The sequence below is a fragment of the Hippopotamus amphibius genome, chromosome 5, assembly GCF_030028045.1.
Source record: "Hippopotamus amphibius kiboko isolate mHipAmp2 chromosome 5, mHipAmp2.hap2, whole genome shotgun sequence".
In the NCBI taxonomy this organism is placed as follows: domain Eukaryota; kingdom Metazoa; phylum Chordata; class Mammalia; order Artiodactyla; family Hippopotamidae; genus Hippopotamus; species Hippopotamus amphibius.
Window position 1 is genome coordinate 59160283 of NC_080190.1, and position 19974 is coordinate 59180256.

Here is a 19974-nt window from a genome sequence, read left to right on the forward strand (position 1 = left end):
AGTGTGCTGCTTTTGTCAGAAACCTAACAGACTGTGAAATGTTTTTACCACTCTTGCCCGAATGTCTATTGACTTTATTTTTTGTCTTTACCTTTTTGAAGTGGAGAGTATGACTTTCCCAGAGCAGTGTGTTAACCTAGAACAAATTAGTTCTGGCATGAGGGATTTTTGTTTTGAAGTTGCCTGGAGGAAGATTTCTTTCTCTTTAACTCGCTGAGCCCCCATCACATTGCTGGCTGGAGTGTGCTGCTGGGGGGAGGTTCTTCACTAAGCAGATTTGAGAAGTGGCTGCTGCCTACTGGTTCAAACACAATGCCGGTCCTGTTCTCTCTTCTTTCCCCTCTGTCCCAGAAGAGGGCCTGCACCTGATCCTCTGTAATTCATATTGAAGTCCACAGGGGTCCTGGATTAAGTTGTGTTTAGAAATGCAAAGCAATTGCATTAATTTATACCTTGGGGAGACAGGGAAGGCGAAGCAGCCTAGGAAAACAGTGTTAGCAGAGTCTTTCGAGGGTGATGAGGTTTAAATTGAATGTATTCTAAAACACACTCAAGTCCCGGAGGTTGGAGCATATTCTAAATCCCACTGCACAGGCTAGTGAGGCACTTGTGGGCCTATTCTTGGGGTCAGGGCACGCTTTTTAAGGGATTTCTAGTAAAATGTTTTCATATGATTAAAGCGCTGGTAACCTTGAAACTCAGAGTTGCAAATCTCAACCTCTGTACACATGACTAGTCTTCTCAAAGCATCTGAGCATTTGTCTCCTCTCCTCCTTTTCCTTTAGAGAAGGCTCGTAAAGTCCCTTGAAGATCTTTGCTCACAGTATGATTTGACAGTCCGAAGCTCTACTGGCGATATTATCCAGTTCATTTACGGGGGAGATGGCTTAGATCCTGCAGCCATGGAGGGAAAAGATGAACCCTTGGAGTTTAAAAGGGTTCTGGACAACATCAAAGTAAGATTTAGCATTATATCTGAGTGTTTTCGAGGACATTTCTTTAGAACGCAGGTACCCTTTGGCATAGCACGGAGTTAATGCTATCATATCTGCCCAACCACTGGGTTAATATTTTTCTTTTGTGTTCCTTTGCATTATTTCCCCCAAGTATTAAAGGAAAAATAGTTTCTCAATTTCAAAGTCTAGTTATTGGTAGTAATCAAATGCCAGTAGAAGAGGGCATTGTGTACTTGTCTGTATCTAGTAAAGTGTAATAGAGACAGTGTTAAAGTCCTGGGTGTGGGGAAGCTGGCACATTTCACACACTTTAACTGGGGATATAATTTAGAACAACCTCTTTTGAGAGAGAGCTGGACAACGCTGATCTGAATTTAAGTGTGGGTGCCTTTGACCAACATTTAAATTCTACATATAGGAATTTGCCCTACAAAAGTGACCTAAATGTGCCAAGAATGTTCTTCCAGCATTGTGTATAGCAGACGCAGACCATCAGTGAAGGATGGTCAGACACAGGACGGTCTGTCCATTAGGGTGATGTGCAGCCATTAAAACTTTGGGGGAAACCCCATGAGCTTGGAGGGGGAAGTTTTCACTCTTGAAATGTGGGTTTCTTTTTTTAAAAAAAACAACCATTTCTGATTTTAGTGCAAATCCGGGGTGGGGTGAAAGTTGGGGAGTAACAGCATGATACCTGCTAAATAGCCCACAAGACTTTGTGTGAGATGGAGTCTCAGTTTATCCTGTTTTCACCTTCATATTAAAGGTAGTCTACAATTTGTTTTGAAAGAAAAAAAAAATCACAGGTTGCTAAACACTCACTCTGAGTGAGGTTGTTTTGTCTCTTGTAAATTCCTTCATTGAATACTGCCCCCCCACATCACACTATTTCCTTTCAATACTTGAGGCAGTCTTCCCGTGCCAGAGCGAGCCTGCTCTCAGTAAGAACGAGCTGCTCCTGACCGCCGAGTCCATCATGAAGAAGAATGAGTTTCTCTGCTGCCAGGACAGCTTCCTGCAGGTGAGCTTGCACCCGACTCTGCTGTCACCAAGGAATTGTTTGCCAGGTGCCGGCAGTGAAGTTTATAAGCTGGGGTGTGTTTATGTAAGAGTGTTTCTTGTTAAAAAATTAAAGAATGGCCCAGGCAGAATCTCAGCAGTCAACATGAAGAATTTATCTCATGTGTTTTTTAGTTTGTCTTTTGCGCAGGTGTTTCCCTGGGAGAAGAAAAAATGCTTTCGTTGGAGAACTGGTTTTTTTTTTTTTAGCCCTGTCAACCCCCTACAAGCCACTTTTTCATCCTGTGGGCCAACTCCTCACTTAGTCATTCTGAATCCCAATAGTAGTAATAGCATTGTTTTAATGCCATTTATTGTGTTCTGTAAAATAAATGATGTCATAGTGTTTATTTAATACCATTATAATTTTAAATTGCTTTTTTTCTTACCATAACATGGGTGAGAAATGCACAGGGTCAGCATTCCATTTTCTACCAGGGAGCTGTTACCTTGACATCCTCTCAAGGTCTTTTTGCTTTGTATTTATTTCACTGACCTGCTCCTTCCTGTTTATAAGCATGGTTATGGTCAAAAGCAGCGCAGCCAAAAAGAAAGCAAAGGGGTACAGGGTTCAGTACATGGCTCCCTTTGTGTACTGATTGGTGATTCAGATATAGCACAGATGTATCCCTTGAAGTATATCAAAAATAAAAATAGTAAAAAAAAACTCAGTAAGAATAGTTTAATTAAAAGCGCTTCACTCCTTTCTTTCACATGATAAGGTGTGAAAGGTGAAAAAGAGACTCTTCATCATCTTAATATTTTTAAAATTAAGAGTCTGGCTAGGCTGAGTGCCTTTGTTTTTGGTTCTGGTTTTTCACAGATTTTTTTTTTTTCTTAAGTAACAAATGAGAAGTGTGATTTGGTTTTTCTACACGAATACATTTACTTATTTATGTTTCTGTTTCTCCTCGAAGACCTTAACTGAGACAGGCTATGAGAAATATAATGAGGTAACGTGCCGCCTCGCTGTGGCTGCCGAGTGTGGAGGAGTGGCTCTGCTGCGCCCCAGCTGTCTGCCAGCCCCGGGACCACAGATTTCTGTCCCGGTTCTGGCAGACACGACTTCCCTGTCCATTGCTTTGGACTGGTCCTTTCTTGTCTTGGACGCGGTTTGACAGTGATCCCCTGAGCAGCAGCGCTGGTGGGTTCAGTGAGCCCTTGTTCAGCCGTTCCCCTGTGCCATACACCCCACAGATCTCGGGGACACAGAGGTGACCGAACGTGTCCTCACCCTCCAGTGGCTCATCATCTGGGCTCAGGTCTGAAATCCACTGGCCAGAACAGATTTGTCTGAGCCGCTGAAGTGTTGTCTGGCCCTGCCAGAGGCCGACAGCTGTGCTCACAGACGCACTGTGGACTGAGTGTGAGACGTAGCTGCTGGTCAGTCGTGTGATTAACTGCCTGCCAATTGCCATGTTCTGAGTTCCTTTAGTATGCATGGGTTGATCCAGCTGAGCTCTTAGTAGCTTTTTTCATTTCCAAAAAGTGAGCTTTTTTCTTTCTAACTTCGCCCTAACTTTTGTGTGAGGGAAGTCATTCCCTTCAAGCAAAGCCACCAGAAGTGTGTCCACATGGGTGGCAGCTGAAAGCTGTCCTTTCCGGCGCCTGAGCTGGGGAATGGTTTGAGGTGTGTGCTCTTGACTGCTTGCGTGTGCAGAGTTTCTCACAGATGAAAACCCTGTGGGTCTGCTTGGCCTTGGGCTTTGGCCCCGGTTTCCCTGTGCCAACAGATGGGGCAGCCTCGAACACCTGGCAATTGAATTGCCACATCTGGGCCGAGAGGGCTTTGAGAAGTTCACCCTAAAGGACACAACCACAGCTAGACAAGTAGGCTCAGGGAGGAAGTCAGCCACGTGAAGGAGGCTCCTGATACTGAATGATATAGAGGAAAAATTAAGTGGTAGTGGGCAGGATTGCTTTTGAATATGCCCACTTTTAGGCAGAGCCACACCAGAAGAGATTGTCCCCCTACCCTCTCCAGCTCTAATTTCCACCTCTGGTTTGTAATAACTAATTGTATCTAAAAATGTGGCCCCAAATCTGTAATTAATAAGTAAGCCTGGAGAGTTTCTCTTTAAAAAGTCTCTTGAGAATTTTCAAGTTCTTATAAGTTAGTAAAAGTTCTTCCTTAAGTAAAAGTCTTTTCTGCATAGAAAGATAGCACGGTAACCCTCCATGTATTTCCACGCTGTGTCAGTGAGGAGAGTTGACCAACAAGGACAGTCATGGGAAACCTGTGTTCGTGAGCAAGGGACAGCCAAGGTGTGATGAATTCCACCCAGGTAGCCCTCTGGTCACCTGGGCTCCTAGGAGACAGACTGAAATGCCCAGTGTGCCAAGATGGCGTTGCAGAAAACCCCTGCCCTGAGAGCAGACTGTGGAGAAGGCATTCGACTTCGTAGAGGGGCTTATTCAGCCTGAGTGGCCTCCGTGCTGGAGTGATGGGGCCAGTGCCCTGCCTCCCCAGCCTGGAGGGCTCGCCAGGCTGGGAAGCAGCTAACTAAGAAGAGCTTGTAAACACGGATCGTGTGGACCTCAGAAGTTTTAGTGGTTTGCTTTCAGGAAAGGTAGTAACTAGAAATTGCTCACTAGTCTTTGGGAGGCTAGAGGGGTTTATTTTTGCAATATTAGGATAAAACCTGGCTAGTTAGGTGTTAAGCTCTCTGTAGGTGCCTTATAGCAGGGGTCCCCAACCCCCGGTTCGTGGCCTGTTAGGAACCAGGCCGCACAGCAGGAGGTGAGTGGCGGATGAGGGGGTGAAGCTTCATCTGCTGCTCCCCATCACTCGCATTACCGCCTGAACCAGTCTCTTTCCCTCCCACCCCTTCGTGGAAGATTGTCCTCCATGAAACCAGTCCCCAGTGCCAAAAAAAAGGTTGGGGACCACTGCCTTACAGGATTTTATTTTTGCAAAAGCGGGCTTCCAATTCAGTCTGCTTTTTGAAACATTTGTTTCAGTTGAAACTTTTAGACATTTTCAACTATGTGATATGGATTGAGTAGACTCTGACCAGGCATGCTGGTCTTCTTGGGGCCCCTCAGCCAGCCTTGGCACCAAGAATCAAGACCTCATGAGGGGGTTTCCCTGGTGGCACAGTGGTTAAGAATCTCCCTGCCAACAAGGAGGACATAGGTTGGAGTCCTGGCCCCATATGCCTTGGAGCTACTAAGCCCATGCGCCACAACTATAGAGCCTGCGCTCTAGAGCCCATAGGCCACAGCTGTTGAGCCCACGTGCTGCAACTACTGAAGCCCGTGCACCTAGAGCCCATGCTCCGCAGCAAGAGAAGCCACTGCAATGAGAAGCCCACGCACTGCAATGAAGAGTAGCCCCTGCTCTCCACAACTAGAGAAAGCCCACGCGCAGCAGCAAAGACCCAACGTAGCCAATAAATTAATTAATTAATTAATTTTTTTTAAAAAAAGACCTGGACTTCCCAGGTGGCTCAGTGGTTAAGAATCCGCCTGACAATGCAGGGGACAGGGGTTCGATCCCTGGTCTGGGAGGATCCCACGTGCTGCGGAGCAACTAAGCCTGCGTGCCACAACTCCTGAGGCCCGCGTGCCTAGAGCCCATGTTCCACAACAGGAGAAGCCATTGCAATGAGAAGCCCACACACCGCAACAAAAAGCCCCCCCTCTGCGCAACTAGAGCAAGCCTGCACACAGCAATGAAGACCCAATGCAGCCAAAAATAAAGAAAGAAAAGAAAGACCTCCTGAGGCTCTGCAGCCACTACAACATGCATGCAACCCTCGGACCTGCCCACTGTTGGGTCCAGGTGTGCGGATCTGCCCTGTGCAGAGCAGCTGGATGCCTGTTGTTGGCCAGAGTGCTCCCATAATTTGTTCAGAAACACTGAGGGAAATTATATTTCCCCAAGGGCTGCTGAGGGGACATGCAGTCTATCCACCCTTTCCCGTATTCTCAAACACACCTCTGGGTCAAAGCAGAGTGGCTGATCAGTAGGCTCTGAAGGATACGGCTGCTGTATGGGGTGCGCCATTAGCTCCCCTGAGAAGTGCTCTAAGAGTCAGTGCCACGGTGCTCGATGTGACTCGCCCCCGCCCCAGCAGCAGGACATGAATGGGTGTGGTTCATTAGAGCACACCACACCCTCTGTGAGAACCCCCCGAGAGGAGATGCTAGATGATCCTGGTTCTAGGAGTGACCTCGAGGCTGGGTTTATTTCACAGACACACTATAAATTGTAAAGCAGATGGATTTTCCGCTTAGAGCGGTTGCCAGAAAATTTAGGTCTGTTGTCTCTAGCCGTGCCCTGTGGCTCCTCCACATGATGTACTTTTCACCTCTTTCTTCCTCTATTTTTTCGTCCCGGGGCTTAGAGTGCTGTTCTTAAGTGCAGTGGGAACAGCAGATACGCTGATGTTTCATTTCCAGCTTTGAGAGTGGTTTCCTGGAGGCCTTACAGAGGTCTGATTGTATGTGGGAAGGGAGCGTGAGGCTGGGGGGAAGCGACGCATAGGTGAGTGTCAGAGACAAAGCTGGGACTTGGGAGTGTTTCCTTTGAAATGAAGGCAAGCTCAAGGCATGTGTTTGAAATGTACATAGTGTCTACAAAACCATGCTTTGTGGTATTTAAATTGACCAGAACAACTTCAGAAGAAACCTCAAAAATTCATCAGTCTAGAGACTAAAAGCACAAGTGGTACAATTGTACTTACTCTGGGCTGCGCGAATGTGGGCAGCGAGTCGCGCCAGGGAAGAGAAGAGAAGGTGGCAGGTGGGGAGGGCTATCCCGCCATCACTCTCACGTGCTGTGTTAGGGCCACAGATACACGTGAACATCATCAGAGTAAAAAGGCCTCAGAAACATTTAAACCCGTGAACGTTGTGGCCAGGCTGTGGATAGTGCGTCATGTTCCTTGGTAAAACATTTTACAATAGAACCTGTATCCATATTGTATCCTTTATAGTATCATATTTAGCTGCCACTAAAATAGGATGGACTCGTCACATTACTGAGGTTTTACAAAACGAATCATGTCATCCATATTATTGAGAAATATATAGCTGGTGTTTGTTGTGTAATCTTTCAGGAGATAAAAAAATTCATTAAGGAGGTTTCTGAGAAGATCAAGAAAACCCGAGATAAATATGGCATCAATGATAACGGCACAACAGAGGTAACGGCCCTCCCAGATGTGACTGGACGCGGAGGTATTTTCCGGTGCTGCTGGCCCTGACTCTGTCTTTGGCTTTTGTTCTTCCAGCCCCGTGTGCTGTACCAGTTGGACCGGATCACCCCCACCCAAATAGAAAAGTTTCTAGAGACGTGTAGGGACAAGTACATGAGGTAAGGATGCTAATTGTCTTGGACTGCCAGGCAGTCACATGGGTCTCTTGTATCCTTCCTGTTTCCCCAGGAAACAAAAGTGTGCCCACACCACTTACTGACTGCCAGCATTGAGCAGGTTCTGTCACCTCTTCTCTAGGGACTCCAGTGGGTAGACAGGCTAGGTGCTCCAAGATGTGGGAAAAAACGGCAAAAAAAATTTCTGAGTGTCCTTTCCCTACAGAGAACTACCAGTATACTTGGCAAGTGCCAGCTGCTCTGTCCGCCTTCAGTGTGATTTGTCAGCAGAGCTCTTAGTCTTCCCCAGTCATCCCACACTGACCACAGGTAGCCACACACTATTCACAGTCATCGTCAGACCCCTCTGGGTGTCACACTTCCACCCCCACCCCACACCTGTAACTGATCTGTGCCAGGTTCTTCCTCTGTCACAAGCCCAGCCTGGGTCCTTGCCAGTTCCTTCCTGGCCCTGATGGCATCTGTGTTTTTTCTGTTTAAAGGAGATAATCAAGAAGCCTCCCCAGCGGTTTTTGGTTTTGTCTTTTTTGTGTCCGCCCCACCTCCCCCCACCTCCTTTTTTTTTTTTTCTTTCCATACCATGAGGTTTGTAGGATCTTAGTTCCAGTTCCCCTACCAGGGATTAAACCTGGGCCCACCCAGGCCCTAGCAGTAAAAGTTCGGAGTCCCAACCATCGGGCAACCAGGGAATTCCCTGGTTTTGTCTTTTTAATTGAAGTATAGTTGACCTACAACACTGTGCAAGTTCCAGGCGCAGAATATAGTGATTCAGTATTTCTATATATTGCAAAAGGATGGCCACAATAAGCCTAGTTACCATCTGCCACCGTACAAAGATATTACATCATTACTGCCTGTATTCCCCATGCTGTACATTTCACCCCCGTCTCCTTAGCAGTCTTGCTGGACTTTTCATCCCTATCTTGTCCTTTCAGGGCACAGATGGAGCCAGGTTCTGCAGTGGGTGCACTTTGTGCCCAGAGCATTGGCGAGCCAGGCACCCAGATGACCCTGAAGACTTTCCACTTCGCAGGCGTGGCCTCCATGAACATCACCCTGGGCGTGCCCCGAATCAAAGAGATCATCAACGCTTCCAAGGCCATCAGGTACCCGTATCCATTTCCCTCTTGTTCTCACACTCACCTGTCATGTTCCTTGAGAAACAGTGTTTCTCTTGCCTTGTGTGTGTGCGTGTGGGGGGGGTGGGGGGAGGGAGGGAGATGCTAGCAGGCCGTTTCTCAAAACTCTGAAGTGACACGTGCTTGTGTTAATCATATCTTGCCTTTTAAAAGACCCAAACTGGGAAAAATCAGTCCAAACTGGGCAGAATCAAAACTGAAGCAGTGGTTCTTTATGGCCACAAGTCACATGAAAGAAAGAGACATAAAAAATGCCTGGAAAAATTGCAGCCATGTGTCAGTGTAGATTTCATCCTTTTGATGTCCTTATTCTCAGCCTCACTAAGGTTGACAGATGTGTCTCCCACTTGGGCTGTGGCCATATTCTGTGACACACTCCCACCACCCCCACCCAACCCCAGGTGATTTCATGATAGGATTTGTGGATGATGTGAAACTAGGAAAGATAGAAAGATCTTATAATCCATTCAGTGACAAAATCATGTTTCACCTATGATCTGAATCTAATAAAATGACAATATAGCGTTAAATGAAAGAAAGCTGTTCTTGGTTCTGGAACAGCACCTGTAGACACCCGGGGTGGCAGGAGCGCTGCCTGTCTCCTCTAGGTTGGTCAGATCTCCCAGGAGTGTGTGTTCGGGGAATGCTGTCCAGGACAGTGAGGATGGAAGCTGCTAGCTGGTGGGTGGAGGAGCTGGAGGTGTCCTGGAGAGGAGATTGTAGGGGTGGTGGTGGGCGTGGAGCAAGCTGTGGTACACAAAGGGTCAGTTTACTCAGGGAACAGAACTGAAATAAGTACTCTTAGGACCAAAGAGGATAAGTGTGCTTGGCCGGGGAGAATGTCCTGACAGTCACCCCCGGACTGATCGGGTGGGTTGCCGCGTGAGCACGCGGATGTGAAGCCCTCAGTGGCTTGCCTGCCCCCCGTGAACGCTCCGTGGATCCCTCAGCAGTTGCTCTTAACGTGACAGCTCCAAGCGGTCCCCGAGCTTAACAAAGCAGTGGTCTTCAAGCAGCCTCACTCCTTGTGCTGTCATTGTTGGCCCTCGCTTCCCATAGCACTCCAATCATCACAGCCCAGCTGGACAAGGACGATGACGCAGACTATGCCCGCCTCGTGAAAGGGAGAATTGAGAAAACCCTCTTGGGAGAGGTAGGAGGAAATCCCTCTTGATAATAAGAAAACTAAACCCGCGGTGTTGCCAGTAAGCATAAGAACCGCTTGTAGTGGATTTACCAGTCAGTGTGCCCACACTGCTCTGTATCCTTAAAAAAATACAGCAAGCCTTGTGTGCTCTGAGGGAAGGGAAAGTGACTGATGGACATTCTGATCTTTTGACACCACAGATTTCAGAGTATATTGAAGAGGTGTTTCTTCCTGACGATTGCTTTATTCTCGTCAAGCTCTCACTGGAACGGATCAGACTGCTGAGACTGGAAGTGAGTCACAGAATTAAATGCGTGGAGGAAGTCATCCTCTTTTAGTCCCAAGATAGGCGCTGATAAACGAGGGCAAGAGCTGCACAAAGCACAGGAAGCCCTGCAGAGGCTTTCACTCGGTGTCTGTTCTGTGAGTCTGCTGTACCTTCACATTTTCTCTCTGCACCTGACGCCAGCACAGACGTTGCCACCTAGAGACACACGGGAAATTAGTGGAGGTTTTGTGCAGCCACAGTCCCCGTTTACTATGACACAGCATTACAGCGTCTGGAAGGACGTTCGTGCCAGCTGTGTCTTACTCACCCGTGGGCTCCCAGCACAGCACCTGGCTGGCTCAGGAGATGTTTTTGGGTGGGTGGATTGACCTGGCTTTTTATTATTGCTGTTTATGTACAGGTAGCAATGGCAGAAAAGGGGTGGGGGGTGGGGATCTACTCTTAATGAATAAGGCAGAGATATACATACAGTATATAAATACACAGGATATCTCTGGTGTTAAAATATCACAGTGAGGAGAGAGATTGGGGGAAAAAATGACTAAAAAGGCTTCTTAGAGGGGCGATGATGCAGAAAGGCCAAGAAACACTAGAACCGCAGCCTCCAAACCCTGCTAGTGATGTCCTGGTGTGCGGCCCCTCGCAGGTGAATGCTGAGACGGTGAGGTATTCCATCTGCATGTCCAAGCTCCGTGTGAAGCCTGGCGATGTGGCCGTGCACGGTGAGGCTGTGGTGTGTGTCACTCCCCGAGAGAACAGCAAGAGCTCCATGTACTACGTGCTGCAGTTTCTGAAAGAGGATCTCCCCAAGGTGAGACGAGGCGCCTCCCCAGGATCGCGTCTGGCCTAACGCCTGGAAGTGCATAAAGGGAGAGACTGCACTTACCTCTAACCTGGAGAGCCAGGTGTCAGGAAGCTTTTTTAACAAGAAACACTCTTACATAAACACATAGACACTCCCAGGTTTGGCATGTTACTGACAGTCACCACTGAAAAAGGGCTGAGCAAAGTCAAAAACCCAAGCCGTGACGTTCCTAATTCTCACAGCCACTGTGGTTTCCCAGGCTCCCAGGTGGGTGGGGGCCGTGGGCACTGCGGGGCCTCGAGCCTTCTGTGTCTCTGAGTGCAGGTGGTGGTGCAGGGCATCCCGGAGGTGTCCCGAGCTGTCATTCACATCGACGAGCAGAGTGGAAAGGAGAAGTACAAGCTCCTGGTGGAGGGTGATAACCTGCGGGCCGTCATGGCCACCCACGGTGTGAAGGGCACCCGAACCACCTCCAACAACACGTATGAGGTACTGCTCACAGCCAGGGGCACCTCGCGGTGGTCCTGTCTCCCTCCTGTCACGCTCCTCCGACCCTGCCATTCGCTCTGGGTCTGCACCGAAGACGGCTCCGCCCTCCCATCTCTGGGGAAGGACACGGGGTGTCGGGAACTGCAGGGCAGAGGAGGGCGTGGCTGCCTCCGCTCATCCTGGCCCTCTGCAGGTGGAGAAGACCCTGGGCATCGAGGCTGCCCGGACGACCATCATCAACGAAATCCAGTACACGATGGTCAACCACGGCATGAGCATCGACCGGCGGCACGTGATGCTGCTCTCCGACCTCATGACCTACAAGGTTCGTGTGGGCCGGCAGCCGGGCGTTGCAAACCCCGTCTCGGGAGCACGAAGCTTGGTGAACACCGTTACCCCAAAACCAAAGTACAGTGGTCAGGCTGGGTGTGCTGGTAAAATCCCAGCGTGACAATTACAGCCTCATAGCAGGAAGTAGGGCCTGGATTTTGTCCTTTTTAGAAATTTTAGCCTAAAAGAAAACCAGCCATTGCCAAAAGCCCAAGGATTCCATGGCAAACTGAGGTTTATTCCTTGGTAAACCCATCCATCACACTTCTTTTTTTTTTTTTGGAGGGTGGGGGTACACCAGGTTCAACCATCTGTTTTTACACACATATCCCCGTATTCCCTCCCTTCCTTGACTCCCCCCCCTTCGAGTTCCCCCCACCCTCCCCACCCCAGTCCTCTAAGGCATCTTCCATCCTCGAGTTGGACTCCCTTTGTTATACAACAACTTCCCACTGACTATTTTACATGTTGGTAGTATATATATGTCTGTGCTACTCTCTCACTTCGTCTCAGTTTCCCCTTCACCCCCCGCCCCCTCCCATACCTCGAGTTCTCCAGTCCATTCTCTGTATCTGCATCCTTCCATCACACTTCTATAGCCACTTCCAGGTAGGGAACAAGTTAAGATAATCTGAGGAGGGAGCTGAGGTTGCTTGGTTGGCTGGTTATTTTTTTCCTCTTTTCCCAAAAAATGTCTTCCCTCTATCAGTGCCATAAGGCATGATGCTTCCACATGCAAACTTGTACTGTACTATAGCAAATTCGGAAACTAGGTGGAGAAATCACCCATTTCCTCCCACCCTTTGGTAAAGGCGTCATCTTTACGTCTTCCTTTCCAGTCTTATTCTGTATGCATATATTGGGTTACTATAGGTGCAGTAAAGGTGAGCATGCCGTTTTTATTCTGACTTTTTATCTAACATTACAAATGTTTTCCATGTCGTAGCACAGTTTTATAAATACACTTTTTTAACGATGGCACAATATTCCTTTAAATGAAAGCACCTGAATTTACATAAGTCTTTTTCTACCTTGAAGCTTTTAAATTGAGTTCTTTGAACCATAAGAAACATCTTCAGAAGTATTCCGTTCTTAAGTTAGATTCTTAATTCTACTTTTCAAGGGTTTGGGTTTTGTTTTTTTTGTTTGTTTGTTTGTTTGTTTTGGTTTTGTTGTTGTTTTCGGCCGTGCCCTGCGCAGCTTGCAGGATCTTAGTTCCCCAGCCAGGGATTGAACCCAGACCCTCATCAGTGAAAGCAAGCACAGAGTCCTAACCACGGGACTGCTAGGGAATTGCCTACTTTTCAGTTCTTTTGTAATATTTATTGGAGTATAGTCGATTTACAATGTTGTGTTAGTTTCTGCTGTACAACACAGTGATTCAGTTGCACATATACATACATCCACTCTTTCCTGCTCAGTTCTTAATTCTTTGTTCCAATGGCATGTGAAACAGGTGTTGTCGGTGGCTGATGGCCTCAGAGGGACACAGGTGGGACAGATAGCTGTTAGGATCCTGTTTAAACCTGAGATTGCGACTTGCAGCTTGGCTGATTTTTGCCTCTTCTGTTGAGGGGAGGCAGGGGATGTGTTTTGTAAGTAGCATGAGTACCACTCTGGCTCTCTCCCCCGTGGCACAGGGTGAAGTCCTGGGCATCACTAGGTTTGGCCTGGCCAAGATGAAGGAGAGCGTGCTGATGCTGGCCTCCTTTGAGAAGACAGCCGACCACCTCTTTGACGCCGCCTACTTCGGGCAGAAGGACTCCGTGTGTGGTAGGTTTGGTGTTTGTAGCAGCCTCACCAGAGGCCTTTGTTGACACAGCTTAGACCATAGCCCATAGCTGGGGCTTCTCGGGAGGTGGAGAAACTGAGCAGGCAGAGCTTTTATTTAAGAATGAAGTCACAGATCTTGGAACTGGAACTGATGATTTTTGATCTCCAAAGCCTGACTGTGGCAGCCTGCATCCCTCACATCTGTTAGAAGGCTTCTCTGTCAGTACAGAGAAAAGATCACCCCTGGGCATGTAGGAATTTTCTGGTCCTCACAGAGTCGGCCACTCTGGTACTGCACCAGGCACTCCCGCTGTCCTGACTCCCAGAGCAAGGCAGCCGGCCTGCCTGTGCCGGGCACCTGGTGTGGCATTTCAGCACATCAGTGAGGCGTAGGTATTGAACCCTTTCACGGTGAGAAAACCAGGGAAACTCACTTGCTTGTTGCTGGAGTCTCGCCCTGTGCTGCCTCCTCTCCCACCACACAGCACCTCTCGGGGAGAGGGAGCACCAGAGGCGGCTGTCACAACAGAGCCCTGCCCCACCCCCACCCCCAGAGTACCTGCTTTGCTCTAACCTTTCTCATGCTGCAGCAAGACCCTGTGGCCTGAGGTGGGAGTTTGTGAGGGGCTGGGGCTCAAACAGCGACACCAAGCCTGGCCATCGTCCCACCGCCAGAGCTCTGCTTCCTAGTGGCCATTTCCCCTCTCACCTCCTTGTGTGGATTTCCACCCAAGGCGATGGTCAGGTAGGGCTCAGTCAGTGTATGCCTATTTTTTTTGCTCCTAAGATTAACTCTCTCTTTCTCAAGGGTCACAGGTTGCAAATAGAGGGAAAGAGAAATTACATGATTCTTTAAGATAATGAGAGGTAAAAGGAAAGAAAAGGGAGCAGAGATTGGGGCAGGAGAAGGCCAAGGCAAAAGCAAGAGCAAGTCCGCTTGACGGCAGGGCTAAGACCCAATGCCCCAGCTCTAGCACCAGGCCGCTGGGCCCTGGTCTTTGCTGCTGCGCTGCTGTGGCCCCTCCCACCACCCCCTCTCCACCACTGACCCCTTTAGGCACCCAGTGTGGTCACCCCACCCCAACTTTGAAATCTCCTGGTCCTTTACATATCGTAACTCAGCATCAGCCCTCACTATGCGTTCAATTTTAGCTTGGTTGTTTGCCTCTCTGGTCCCCCAGTTGCACAAAGCCCAGAGCATAGCACATACAGGCTTGCTTGCTACAGAGCCAGAAGCCTGATGCAGAGTCCAACATGTGGGTCTTAAAAGTCTAAAACGGAGCTTGGAGAAAGAATCTATACCGTTGCCTTACTCCTGTCACTCTCCGAGGGCCCTGCCTTCTGAGTGTTTCTGATTCAGGCTGTGGGCTCCGAGGTTGGGGTTCTGTTAAGCCGCCCCGGCCCTGGGCACAAGGAACAAGTCTGCTGCTGTTTCCAGTGGGACTGGTACCTGCTCACTATGGTCCTGTTTGCTTGTCCCCTGGGCCCTGAGTTAAGGAAGCGCTGGGTGGCCAACTCGGGGTTTCCTGAGTGTCACGGAGTATATCCTTGCTGTCTGAGTTTAGTGCTCACAAGGGCGAGGCCCACACGGTGCCTTTGGCTCAGACGGAGAGACCTCTGAGCCAGGAGCGGAGCTGTGAGCGGGCACTGCCCTTCGCCCAGGTGCTGGACATCCCCGACCCATCCTGGAGCACCAAACCATGCCTTCAGCATCTGTGGATGAGGAGTGAAGCGAGCAGCCGGGGTTCAACCCCTTGACGTGTAGTGGGGCTGGAACTCCATGCCCAGTTTCTGACTCCCAAGTCGGTAGTCTTTCTGTCCGGCAGAGCTGCCTGTGAGTCGAGAAGCTCTCTGACCTCCTCTCTGGTTGGTTTCAGGGGTGTCTGAGTGCATCATCATGGGGATCCCCATGAACATCGGAACCGGGCTCTTCAAGCTGCTCCACAAGGCCAGCAGGGACCCAAGCCCGCCCACGAGGCCCCTGATCTTCGACACTAACGAATTCCACATCCCCCTTGTCACATAGTCCAGGGACGAGGGGACCGTGCCTGACCGCAGCTCCTTGTCGTCGGGAAAGGGGCTGGGGGCCCGCAGCTGACTCATGAGCTCTGTGCTCCCTAGACCAGGGCCCTGCCGTCCCCACCGTCGGAGAAGGGAGCAGCTCACGCGGTCCTGGGGCTTGGTGGGGAGAACTGGGATTTGTCTGTCTGAAACCTAATTACTCGAGGGGCAGCTCGGGGCCTGCTGCCCACTCTGCCTCCTTGGACTTGTGAGGCGGCCCCAGCCAGGCGTCTTTGCTCATTCCCACCTCACCTGTATTCCCAGCCGCTCACAGCGGGGCCCACCCACCCTGAGCAGGAGCCACGTCTGAGCCCCGAGGGCCAGGGCACATTCTCAGTTCTTCCTTTCCTCGGTCATGCTGGAATCTCCAAATGTGATGCACTAATGTAAATATTGTTATATTATTTATTTGTCCAGTTTAAAGAATTTGGAGTTTTTATTGTTATTTTGGTTTTCCTTTTGAAACCAAGAAGCTATAGAAACCAAGAAAGTCAACTTTGAAGTGTCACTGGAAAAACTGGTTAAGCAAATGGGAATTTGTAACTGGGCTGAAACTTGTGAGGCCAGGCTTCTTTAAAACATCTTTTGCAGACGCCCTGGCCACCTCCTTTCTGTCTACTTCCGTCCCACATGGCAGGGGCAGTAGTAGAATGGGTTTGACTCATAACAAGAGTCAAAGCCATTCTTCGTGGCCTGTAGAAGCCTCACCGGAGTTTGGGGGCTGCTCAGGTAGGGACTATCCGTGTATACGGCGTTGAGGAGTAAGGCTGGTCCAGGCCCCCTGCACTGCCTGGGCGGTATCCATGTCCCTCCTGAGGAAGCTGCATGTGTGCCCTGCCTCCTGCAGCCAAGGAGCACGCGGGGCAGGTGCAGAGCTGGGGGCCTAGAAAGTGCCCCGGGGAGTGGCGGGAAAGGGCCCTTTTGGGTGCAGGCAGACATCAGCTATCAGGGGGTGAAGTGTCACCCAGACAGGAAGGACGGAGGCCCGCGCAGGGGTGGGCACCACCCAGAGTTGGGGACATGCCCCAGGTGGCAATAGCAGACACAAAGAGGAAATCTTGTGACATTAGAAAGCACAGTCAGGCTGTGAGGAGGGAACCAGCAGGGCATCCTAGGAAGACCCGTGTTTAACTGCCTGCTTGGGCGTCTGTCAGTGACTGCACCATCACTGACAGGTTTTTTAAGGCTTATGAGGGGATTTTATGCAACGTAAAGAAATGTACGTAGCTTGTCTTCTGGAGAGCACAGAGGTTTGCTTCTGGAGACGGTGGTTCTTTGTGATAAATTTGCTCCTTAGGATTGGCCTGGGGCCATGGAGAAGGAACTGCGACGGGTGCAGCTCTACTCCCTCTGGAGAATGTTCCATGGAGCCTGTCCTCCTTCCTTCCTTGCCCAGAGCCAAGTTTATCACTCTGGCTCTTCCTTTCCTCCCAGGGGGCCTTTGGAAACCAAGGCTGCATGGTTGGAAGTGAGATGATAGTGAAAAGTGGGGCTTTGACCCTACTTCCTGGCTCCGTGCAATTGAGAAGGAAGGTATACTTCTGAAATGACAGTTGGTTCACCTCAGTGTGTCAAGCCACTAGAAGAAAAACAGCACAAACCAAGGAGATGGACATCTGTTGTTGAGCGAGAAGATGGTTTGGGTGATTAAAGAGATGGATGTGGTAAAAGAAAAAGTAGGGGAGGCTCAAAGAATTCAAGCAGTATTTTATAGAATTTACTTACATTCTTTGGTCATTCCCTAGTTGATTCCCCAAGTTCTGAGTTAATGCTGCTAAGGTATTTAGCATAACCCTTGGTTCTTGGGCCTGTGTTTGGGACAGGTGCTTTCTCTCCCATGCTGATGTGATTTTGAATGAGGAATTCTTGACCTGAGTTATTTTTCGTCCATGCTCAGGTTCAAATTCTGTTAAAATTAGTGTGATCCCTCACCCATGAGGTTAACCTACAAGCTTCTCTGAGGGTGCCAGTGGTGTAAAAAAATGCCATTTTTCACATTCAGCTCCCCCTTCTACATCTTTGAACTGAGGTGGCCTGGTTTAAGAGAAAGGGATGAGTCCGTTAACACACTTCAGGGTTTCCCCATGAAGCCCCACCACAGACTCTGCTTCTCTCACCCAACACACCAGGAGTCACAGAGCCACACGGCTGGCTGTCTGAAAACTTGCCTGGGAAGTAACCCCGGGCCTGATCAGATCCAGGACTGCTGGAATACACTGGAGGGCCAGGGAGGGTGGAATTGGGTGGTGGTGGGGAACACCAGCGCCCACCTTGCTCTGTGTGTGACACATATGTGAACTGGGGCGGAGAGACCACGGCAGCCATGTGCTGCTATGAGTAATAGAGGCGGCACTGGGAATTCCCTGGCGGTCCAGTGGTTAAGACTGTGCTTCCAGTGCAGGGGGCACAGGTTCCATCCCTGGTTAGAGTACGAAGATCCTGCATGCCACGCATTGTGGCATGGCCAAAATAAATTTAAAAATAAATAAAGGCAGCACCGCCAAGAGCCTCGTCCTCCCTCAGCGAGCACTGCCTGTGTGCGACGTGTGATTGCAGTGGGTGCAGGCCTGGGGTCAGGTTCAGACCAGCACGTGGTTCTGGGAAGGGGCACAGCCCCATTGAGGAGTGAGATATCCTCATGGTGCTGCCAGCCCTGCTGGGCCCATAGGCAGCACTGGCAGTAAACCCTACTCCAGGTTGCCCACTGTGCATCCCAGGGGTGGGAGTTAAAATTCTCCCTCATGTGATCAGCTGCCCTGCGCTGGCCTCGGGCTTTGCGCAAGCGTAGAACTCAAACACCAGATAGCAGTATATTCTCAATAATGAGATCAATAGAAGGTTAGGGTTTTATTCTGGCCTATTTGGAAGAAATAAGAAAAACACGTTTAAATTCTGTCTCCTCCATTAACATACATGTTTCTGACTGGTGATCTGTCCAGTTCTTGACCCTTTTTCTATCCTATGTACAAGGGCATCAAAATAGCGATTGATTCAGTTACAGTCCCCACTCCCCAACCTCCCGCTTTGTTCAGCACTTTGGGGGCGGACGAGACATTCTGGAGTCTTTCAGTGTCTGTCAGTTAAATTACAGTGCTGTGTTTCTATTTCAGGGCTTATCCATTTGTATTCACATTGATTCATGTCTGATTGAATCTAACACTATGGAATGATTATTTTTCTTAAATTTTTGTTGTCTCTTGGCAGAACTCTATTTTTCTACCAAAACTGAAAAGAAAACTTGCTATACAGAAAAGTGTGCAATTCATCCCTGTAGGTTGTGAAACAGGGTACTTGGGATACACGTGAGCTCTAACTCCTAAAATAATGTTCCCGCCTCTAGAGGTAAGCAGTGAGCACCCAGTACCCTCCCTGTCCCATGTAGCTAATACAAACCCAGCGGAACACAGCAAAGTGTCCCCCACACCCATGCCCTGGAGGTGCCATCTGGCCAGGATCAGGTGTCTAGCTTAACTGTTCTTTCATTCATTCAACTAGTAAAAGCCTGCTATATCCAAAGTCCTGTCATAGATACTAAAAGTACAGCAGTAGACAAAACAGGTAAATCAGATACTAATGCATCTAAAAAGAATTCTTCAGAAGAAGGGGTGGAGCAAACTTGATAAAAATGTGTCCAGCACAGTCTAGGGTTAAAGCTGAAGAATTCCATATGACCCAGGTATCCCACTATTGGGTATATACCCAGAGAAGACCATAATTCAAAATGATACATGCACCCCAATGTTCATTGCAGCACTATTTACAATAGCCAGGACATGGAAGCAACCTGAACGTCCATCAACAGAGGAATGGATAAAGAAGATATGTTACATGTATACAATGGAATATTACTCAGCCATAAAAAGAAACGAAATTGTGCAATTTGCAGAGATGTGGATGGACCTAGAGACTGTCATACAGAGTGAAGTAAGAAAGAGAAAAATACATATATTAACGCATATATGTGGAATCTAGAAAAATGGTATAGGCAAAGCAGAAATAAAGACACAGACATAGAGAACAAACATATGGATACCAAGGGAGGGGATGAATTGGGAGATTGGGATTGACATATATACACTATTTTTTTTAAACTCTTTATTGGAATATAATTGCTTTACATTCTTGTACCAGCTTTTGAGGTACAGCAAAGTGAATCAGCTGTATTTATACATATATCCCCATATCCCCTCCCTCCCTTGACTCCCGCTCTCCCTGTCCTGGCCCTCTAAGGCATCACCCATCATTGAGTTGATCTCCCTTTGTTATACAGCAACTTCCCACTAGCTATCTATTTTACAGTTGGTAGTGTTATATGCACTATTGATACTATGTATACAATAGATAACTAATGAGAACCTACTCTATAACACATGGAACTCTACTTGGTGCTCTGTGGTGACCTAGATGGGAAGGAAACCCAAAAAAGAGGGGATATATGTATACGTATGGCTGATTCACTTTGCTGTACAGCAGAAACTGACACAGCAGTGTAAAGCAACTATTCTCCATTTAAAAAATAAATTTTAAAAAGCTGCAGAATTGAGGGCCTGGCTCCTGTGGGCAGGCCCAGCACATCAGGCCTCACCAG

The 19974-nt window shown here is 48.7% G+C and overlaps 2 protein-coding genes across 4 annotated transcripts in view; one reads left to right on the plus strand and one right to left on the minus strand.

The window, feature by feature from the left end:
• The window catches only part of POLR3A (RNA polymerase III subunit A), a 65447-nt gene that overhangs the window by 28879 nt on the left and 16594 nt on the right, over positions 1-19974 (plus strand). For 2 of the 3 annotated variants that reach the window (XR_009053843.1, XM_057735932.1), the window contains exons 20-30: positions 786-956; positions 1864-1977; positions 7079-7165; positions 7253-7335; positions 8289-8459; positions 9552-9645; positions 9840-9932; positions 10575-10739; positions 11058-11222; positions 11416-11547; positions 13193-13325. Coding sequence is in view for 2 of the 3 variants with exons in the window: in XM_057735932.1 (XP_057591915.1) it covers positions 786-956; positions 1864-1977; positions 7079-7165; positions 7253-7335; positions 8289-8459; positions 9552-9645; positions 9840-9932; positions 10575-10739; positions 11058-11222; positions 11416-11547; positions 13193-13325 (1408 nt within the window). In the remaining variant the exon portion in view is untranslated. Of the gene's footprint in view, positions 1-785; positions 957-1863; positions 1978-7078; positions 7166-7252; positions 7336-8288; positions 8460-9551; positions 9646-9839; positions 9933-10574; positions 10740-11057; positions 11223-11415; positions 11548-13192; positions 13326-15202; positions 15832-19974 lie in introns of those variants that run through there. The other variant, XM_057735931.1, reaches the window with a different exon arrangement.
• Positions 10693-19974, minus strand: part of LOC130853680 (actin nucleation-promoting factor WASL-like) — a 41150-nt gene continuing 31868 nt past the window's right edge. The window contains exon 3 of the mRNA XM_057735933.1: positions 10693-10781. The gene's annotated coding sequence lies outside the window, so the exon portion shown is untranslated. The remainder of the gene's footprint in view (positions 10782-19974) is intronic.